Source organism: Chiloscyllium plagiosum, chromosome 1, assembly GCF_004010195.1.
Source record: "Chiloscyllium plagiosum isolate BGI_BamShark_2017 chromosome 1, ASM401019v2, whole genome shotgun sequence".
Taxonomy (NCBI): domain Eukaryota; kingdom Metazoa; phylum Chordata; class Chondrichthyes; order Orectolobiformes; family Hemiscylliidae; genus Chiloscyllium; species Chiloscyllium plagiosum.
Genome location: NC_057710.1, coordinates 3,652,930 through 3,661,298, shown reverse-complemented (window position 1 = coordinate 3,661,298; position 8,369 = coordinate 3,652,930). Strand labels below are relative to the sequence as shown.

Sequence of the window (8,369 nt, the reverse complement as noted above, 5' to 3'; positions counted from 1 at the left end):
GGGTTTGCGGGGCAGGCAGGGGGCAGTGTTGAGGGGCAGGCAGGGGCGGTGTTGGATGGAATTGGGGGCGGGCATGGATGGGTGGGGTTTGGGGGCGGGGCCTTGTGCACGGTGTGCTGCTGCCTCGTCTCCTGAACAGGGAGCAACTTAATAGAAAATCCCTGCGCCCTAGAGGAAAGGCATTGAATCAATTAATTGAATAATCAGTTATGTTAACGAAATAGTGCCCACCCATCTTATTCGGATAATCAAGGTTCCCCTGTACTGATCCAGTAAAAGCCCCTATTAAAATTGCATCAACTTAATTTTCAAAACCTGATAGTGGCTGTCGACGGCATCTGCCTTCCTCTGCCTGTAGATCTCAATGGGTCGTCTTTGGTGTTTTGCTGCAAAGATGTTTCATATGAAAAAGGTACCTTTGATAGAGATTGTTTCGAAAGGCAGTCTCTCTCCAGATGGCAGTTTACACTCACTGGCTTTCAAAATGTCTGCTTTTTTTAAATCCCCAAACATCGGATTGTCTCATTGGTTCGATATTGTCAAAACAGTAAAATTCAGATTTGATTAGGTTTCAGTATCCTGGGCATAATTTAAACTGGTTAAATTTGAACTGTTGTGAACACAGTAGCCAAATGTTACATTTTTTCAATTTTCCAGTGCACTCTGAGACTTCTAGCCAGTCACATGACAGGTGCCTGCAAACACTCTCTGCCAAAACAGGTTTCACCCTCGCTTAAAGATACAGTACACAACTTCATATTACAAGGCACTGGTTTCCTCAGCAAGTTTGCCTCTTGGCTTTCACACTGGGAAGCTGGATTCATAGACTCCGGGCTGATGGAGCGAAATAATGTTTCTCCTGCTAACTCTGGAAGTCATTTGGAATGATTTTGGGCTGTTGTAGTTATTGTTCAGATTCCACTGGACACAGGTTCACAATACGAAGTGACTTCTTATTTGCCATCAGTTGGCAATTTTTCAGAAAGCACGTGCTGGCTGCTGAGGAATAGAAAAGTGCCATACCTCCCTATAGGGATTGCTTAATGCAGTGTATGGAGGAAAAGAGTATTCCTTTCACCAACCCCACTCTCTCTCTCCTTCACAATTTTTTTTTTATTCGTTAGAAGCTCTTCTCGTACTCCATTTACGTAGTCAGATGTCACATGACACCAGGTTTATTTGAAATCGCAAGTTTTCAGAGCGTAACCCCACCATTGCCACGAAGGGGCTACATTCTGAACGCTTCTGATTTCAAGTAAACCTGATAGGCTATGATGTGGTGTCGTGTGGTTTTGGACTTTGTCCATGCCAGTCCAACACCAGCAACTTCACATCCATTCACATCGGAGTGCAGCAAAGTTAGAATGAAATAATAGTTCCAAGAGGCTGAGCTTAGATTTGAAATGGTCAAACTGTATTTACTGAAAATGTTTTCTCCATGATGGGTCAGGGATTGAGCAAAGCACAGTGATCTTGCAGGATTTGGACTTAACAATAATGGTACAGTTGTGTTAACCCATTTCCCCAGGATACTGTATTGCACTGACTCTTGCCATTAAATACATTGATCTCCTTTTGTTTCTAGGACTATCAGGCAATTGTTGATGCAGAGTGGAATATCCTTTATGATAAACTTGAGAAAATTCATCTGTCTGGGGCCAAAGTTGTGCTGTCTAAGCTTCCAATTGGAGATGTGGCAACCCAGTATTTTGCAGACAGAGACATGTTCTGTGCTGGCAGGGTCCCAGAGGAGGATCTTAAGCGTACTATGATGGTCAGTGAATTTTCATTGTCTAATGAATAAATAGAGCTGTATTGCAAGAACTAACTGGCTATATTTCCCTTGCTGTGAAATGTTATTTTCACTAATGATCAATCTCACTGACAGACTTGTAACCAGTAAGAAATCTAACCTGATTAACATAATAGTCATTTGGTAGTAGAGAACTTTAGTATTGCTAAGAAAAGGTACATTTTGCCAACGCTTTTCTTTTTTTTTAAAAGCTTCAGCAAGGTGTCTTTTTTTTCAGCTTTTTTCAAATATAATAGGAGCAATCTGTCACCAGAAATAATGCTCATTGTAAGCTTTTTAATAAATACATGTAGGTGGTAATTAAATTGACATACTATGTGATATAATTTTGTTTTTCCAAAACATCAATAAGTACAGAATGGGTACAAAACTGTGTTATATAAGGCAGAAGATATTCAAGTATTCTAAGTAAATTTTCCTCTTCGTGTTTCTCGTTGAGAAGCCAATGGATGAACCTTGCTGCTTTCATACATATCAGCAGTTGTTCAGAGCATCTCCCCTGTTAACATGTGAACCAGACATCAAGATCAGTTGGCTGATTGACCGTTGGGTGTATCAGAGCCAAACCTAGCCTACATCATTGTTTAACAGGAAATAATAAAGTAATCCAGGATGGTTGCTGTCAGCCAGGAACACTTGTTGCTCAGGCTATTGACTGTTGCCAGTTAAGTATAGACCAGAAAACCAATCTAGACTACATGTGGACATCAGTGTACATTTCGAGCATTCAGAACCCAGGAGATTTGCAGGTTGAGACTTGTTGCACAATATTAGTTAATAGAACAGGTGCAGATTTGTTCTTTGTGTATACTTTTATACATTTGCTTTCTTGTCTTCTAGGCTTGCGGTGGTTCCATTCAGACCAGTGTTAATGCGTTGACAGGTGACGTATTGGGTCAGTGCACACTCTTTGAGGAGGCCCAGGTTGGAAGTGAAAGGTACAACTGCTAGGTTGAGTATAACGTGGAATCTGTTCTTGCTGAAGTTAAACCCATTGAGCGATATATATACAGAACATCACCAAGTTTTTCTAGATTTTACTGCAATGTGTTTAACTCTTCACTGCCCTCTGGGCAATTGATGATGGACAATAAATGTAGCCAGTGAAGCCCATACCTAAAAAAACCCTGTTTTGCCCTTTCTCCTCCAATCCTTTCAGACCTAAGAGTTATATCTGTCTCCATCTTGAAAGCATTCAGTGTTTTAACTTCAGCTACTTTCTGTGGCAGAAAATCCCACAGGCTTACCACTCTGTGTGAAGAATTTCACCTCTTAATCCCAGAAGGCCCTTAACGCTATGATCCCCGATTCTGAGTGACTGAGGTATTAGGAACGTCCTTCCTGCATTTACAGGGGTCAACGTGGGTCAGAAACAATGCCATCCTACTCTTTGATATTTTTTCTTCTCCAGTCTGAGTATTTCTGACTTGTATGACTTCAGGTGGAATATGCTAAAATGTATTTTTGAGTCTTGCAGCCATTCCTGTTCCACTGAATTGTACCTATTCTTTCACCCACTGTCCAGATATAACTTCTTCACTGGGTGTCCCAAGGCCAAGACCTGTACGATCATTCTTAGAGGGGGTTCAGAGCAGTTTATGGAAGAGACTGAGCGTTCCCTTCATGATGCAATAATGATTGTTAGACGAGCCATCAAGGTAAGAAAGTTAAAGAGCTGTGTGGGGGTTTTTGGAGGCAAGCCACTGAGCCCTGAGTGCTTCAAGAGCCCCAGAGATTTCGTACAGGGTTGCTGAAGCAGTAAAATGTACAGTAGACAGGTTAACATGTGAATGGGTGATTTCTGTAGTCCAGCTCTAGCATCCATGATGTGATCAGTGGCACTTGTGCCTGCATAGCATGTGTGCACTGCGCCAGTACACATTTAGCTATGAGGGGTCTAAATGAGAGTACGGTAAGTTCCCGCAAAACTGCTGAGAGTAAAGCTCCCTTTTGTTTAATTCCACATTTGGCATGTGCCAATGTGGAAACATTCTGAATTGAGAGTACAGTAAAGATTGACACGTCCTCTTAAATTCTGGATTCAGCTCAGGTCCCCAAGCTAAAAGTTCTCTGTGAATGCTCCCTTCTTCCACATGCTGAAATGCAGTCATTGGATGCTGCAGCATAATTGAAAGTGATTTACCCTATCGTGTCAGTGCCAGCTTTTTGGAACTATCCTGCTCCTTCTCTCTCGCGTTCACACTGTCAATCTGCTCTCTCGCGCACACTCATTCTCGCTCTCTCTTTTGCTCGCTCTTTCTCTCGCTTGCTCTGTGAATGCTCCCTTCTTCCACATGCTGAAATGCAGTCATTGGATGCTGCAGCATAATTGAAAGTGATTTACCCTATCGTGTCAGTGCCAGCTTTTTGGAACTATCCTGCTCCTTCTCTCTCTCGCGTTCACACTGTCAATCTGCTCTCTCGCGCACACTCATTCTCGCTCTCTCTTTTGCTCGCTCTTTCTCTCGCTTGCTCTTCCTGTCTCTCTCGTTTTTGCTCTTGCTCGAGCACTCTCGTTTTTGCTCTTGCTCGAGCACTCTCGTTTTTGCTCTTGCTCGAGCACTCTCGTTTTTGCTCTTGCTCGAGCACTCTCGTTTTTGCTCTTGCTCGAGCACTCTCGTTTTTGCTCTTGCTCGAGCACTCTCGTTTTTGCTCTTGCTCGAGCACTCTCGTTTTTGCTCTTGCTCGAGCACTCTCGTTTTTGCTCTTGCTCGAGCACTCTCGTTTTTGCTCTTGCTCGAGCACTCTCGTTTTTGCTCTTGCTCGAGCACTCTCGTTTTTGCTCTTGCTCGAGCACTCTCGTTTTTGCTCTTGCTCGAGCACTCTCGTTTTTGCTCTTGCTCGAGCACTCTCGTTTTTGCTCTTGCTCGAGCACTCTCGTTTTTGCTCTTGCTCGAGCACTCTCGTTTTTGCTCTTGCTCGAGCACTCTCGTTTTTGCTCTTGCTCGAGCACTCTCGTTTTTGCTCTTGCTCGAGCACTCTCGTTTTTGCTCTTGCTCGAGCACTCTCGTTTTTGCTCTTGCTCGAGCACTCTCGTTTTTGCTCTTGCTCGAGCACTCTCGTTTTTGCTCTTGCTCGAGCACTCTCGTTTTTGCTCTTGCTCGAGCACTCTCGTTTTTGCTCTTGCTCGAGCACTCTCGTTTTTGCTCTTGCTCGAGCACTCTCGTTTTTGCTCTTGCTCGAGCACTCTCGTTTTTGCTCTTGCTCGAGCACTCTCGTTTTTGCTCTTGCTCGAGCACTCTCGTTTTTGCTCTTGCTCGTAGGTCCCTTTTAAATTTTTCCCCTCTCACCCTAAACCCCTCTCCTCTAGTTCTGGACTCCCCCACCTCAGGACAAAGACCGTGTCTATTTCATGCCTATGAAAAAGACCTATCCATGCCCTCTTGATTTTATAAACCTTTATAATGTCACCTCCTCAGCGTCCGATGCACCAGGGAAAACAGCCCCAGTCTATTCCGCCTGTAGCTCTAATCCTGCATTCCTGGCAACGTCCTTGTAAATATTTTCTGAACCCTTCCAAGTTTCATAACATCCTTCTGCTAGGAGGGACTTTGAAGGGTCGACTGCCTCTCTGCAAACTCAGCAAGTTTTATCCCCTGCGAATATTTTCACTTCAGGCTCTTTTCCAAACCCCTTTTGTTACCCTCACTTGTATCTGTTCTCACCATATTCGCAGTCAATAAATTCCACCCTAACCACTTGCTGTATAGCATTTTTTCCTCATAGTTTTAATTTTTGCCATTCACCTGAAGTTAGTGTCCCCTAGTCATTAATGCTCCCAGTACTGGCACTGTTTCTACCTGCTCTGTCTAGATCCCTCATGATGTTGATCACTTTTAACAGCTTCTCAACGTTATTCTAAAGAGAGTAACGCTTCTTTAATCTGCCTGATTGACAGAGGTAGCTCATCCCTGCGGTCTTCCTTGTAAGCCTTTCTGTGGAGGTAGCTCATCCCTGCGGTCTTCCTTGTAAGCCTTTTCTGTGCCTTCTCTCAGGCCTTTGTATTCTTTTGAAAGCATTGTGCCCCAAATTAGTGACACAATTTTAGTTGACTGTGAGGTTTGTCATTACTTGCTCGCTATTGTATTTTAATCTTATAAAGCCCAGAATCTTGTATGCCTTTTTAACCACTTGCATCCATGTATCAAAATATCACCTTCAACGATATGTGCACACTAAGTCCAAGGTCACTGCTACTGTATTTCCTTTAATAATTGTAATATTGTGACAATTGCCCCTGTTTTTCAAATAAAGTTTGTCACTTTAGTTGACCTAGAACATCAGCTATTACTGTATTTCATGGCAGAGTGGGCTGTAGGGGCTGTGTGGTCTTCATCTCATGTTCTTTGTGTATTTGTGACACAGTAGCAACCTTAAACAGCAGTATGTTTGTTTTTTGATTAATATGACAACGATGAGGTCTGGGCCCATCTTTTAATGTATTTTATTGGCCTGTCTTGTTTATCATTATGTTACTGTGACTTGCAAATTGCAAGTGCATGATATTCAAATGTCTGAACATTTATATTTGTGTATCTGCAGAATGACTCTGTTGTTGCCGGGGGAGGTGCTATTGAGATGGAAATCTCTAGGCACCTCCGAGATTATTCGAGAACCATCCCCGGCAAACAGCAGCTGCTGATTGGGGCATATGCCAAGGCCCTTGAGGTGATTCCCCGACAACTGTGTGACAATGCTGGTTTTGATGCCACAAACATCCTCAACAAGCTGCGTGCCAAACATGCTCAGGTAAGGGAAGGCTGTCTGGGCACTCCCTCAACTCTGTAGAAAGGTCTGACAGTCTAGCCTAAAACAAAATCTTTCTGTCTCGCTCTCCGCCTCTCTCTCACATTGATTCTTAGCATTCCTGCTTGATCAGGTTTTACCAATCCCAGGGTTTCCTTTTCCTCTCCCTAGGGGTTGCTGGATTATGATCAGAAACAGTGCCACCCTGCTATATAGACACCAGAATGATTATTGAGCTTCATCAGTTTATGTGGGTGGAGCTTTCCCTGGGCTGAAAGAAAGTTATTGGGGAGCAGAACTCTTGGTGGGTTGTGTGAGGCTTTGAGTGTTAATATTGGGGAGAGGAGGGTGGGTATCTGGGTGGAATTGGTGCTCTATATTGGGCTGGGGTGAACAGGTCATGTTGTAGTGAATTTTGATGCACAGTGCATTCACTGCCCTGAGTGAAACAGACGTTTGAGAACGGGGTGATGGTTTCACGAGCGTTACCTGATAACCTCTTCTGTTTACAGGGTGGAATGTGGTACGGAGTTGATGTGAACAATGAAGATATTGCCGATAATTTTGAGTCCTGTGTTTGGGAGCCTGCTGTAGTGCGTATCAATGCCCTCACCGCTGCCTCAGAGGCAGCCTGCTTGATCCTGTCTGTTGATGAGACCATCAAAAATCCACGCTCCACTGTGGACTCATCAGCCATGCCAAAGGGCCGGGGCAGAGGCAGGCCACATGCGCACTGAGGCAACCTGGCAAGTGGTTTCTGCTTGTTCTGACCTGATAACAATAACAACCAAGAAGCTGCGGAGTCCAGCTGGCACTATGGCCTAACACCATATTGTTGCTGGACTCAGGTACTCACTGCAAGCAGCTTCTTCATGTTATTACTGTAGAGTCAGACCCCGGGAACAGCAGCTCTATTTATTGTTTTCATTTTTAGTTGTGGACAGAAATGTCTGGAGAAAATAAAGTTCCAGTTTTTGGTCAACTGGGTTAAATTGTCTCCTTTAGTGTGGTGAGGTCCTTGTATTGTGTATTACATCGAATTTTGCAGCAAAAACACAGGCCGATTACTCCAACTGATCTACTCTAACTTCATCCCACGACAGTATTCATCATGCAGTCCTGGAAACATTTTGTTTTTCCTTTCTCCCTTATGTGCTCATCAGCTTGTGGGTTAGAGAGGGGTGTAATCTCAGGACGTAATCCATTAGGACTCATGAGGATGCTGTATTTGAGAGGCAATGATACTCTGTAATTGAGTATATTCAAGGTTGTAATCAATTTTTTCAGTCCTCAAAGGATATGGCAGTTATGTGGAAGATTGGAGTTTACTGAGGATCTGTGCTTGTAGAGATCCTACTGTAGAGAGCAGGATCAAGAGGTTGTATGGCCTTCATTTGGTCTTAAATGCCTTTTACTTCACTTGACATTTTGAAAAACTGGAAATGAATGCATTGGCACAGTGATCACTGCATGAATCCTTGGAGTGTGATGTGATCATGCAGCTGAGAGGGTGCACTGCTCCTTAGGATGAAATTTGCAGAGTGATAACAAACTTAAATTTGTATTGCCTGTCATTTGGAAATGGTGATTATGATTGAAAGGTTTTCACGTGAACAGTAACCTGGTTTAAATGTTATAGACCCTAATCCAGATTCCAAGACCTCGGTTCAAATCCTACAATGACAGATGGTGAAATTTTGAATTCAATAAAAATTTGGATTTAAAACTTAGCATAATGATGACCATGTAATCATTGTTGTAAAAACACATTTCATTCATTAATACCCATTAGGGAAGAAAATCTTCCATC

General features: G+C 43.3%; 1 protein-coding gene across 1 annotated transcript in view; it reads left to right on the top strand.

Moving 5' to 3' along the window:
- Positions 1-7,541, top strand: part of cct7 (chaperonin containing TCP1, subunit 7 (eta)) — a 21,378-nt gene extending 13,837 nt beyond the window's left edge. The window contains exons 8-12 of the mRNA XM_043688797.1: positions 1,586-1,774; positions 2,654-2,751; positions 3,339-3,471; positions 6,356-6,562; positions 7,072-7,541. Coding sequence (XP_043544732.1) covers positions 1,586-1,774; positions 2,654-2,751; positions 3,339-3,471; positions 6,356-6,562; positions 7,072-7,296 — 852 coding nt within the window. The 3' untranslated portion in view covers positions 7,297-7,541. The remainder of the gene's footprint in view (positions 1-1,585; positions 1,775-2,653; positions 2,752-3,338; positions 3,472-6,355; positions 6,563-7,071) is intronic.
- The last annotated feature ends 828 nt before the right edge of the window (positions 7,542-8,369 follow it).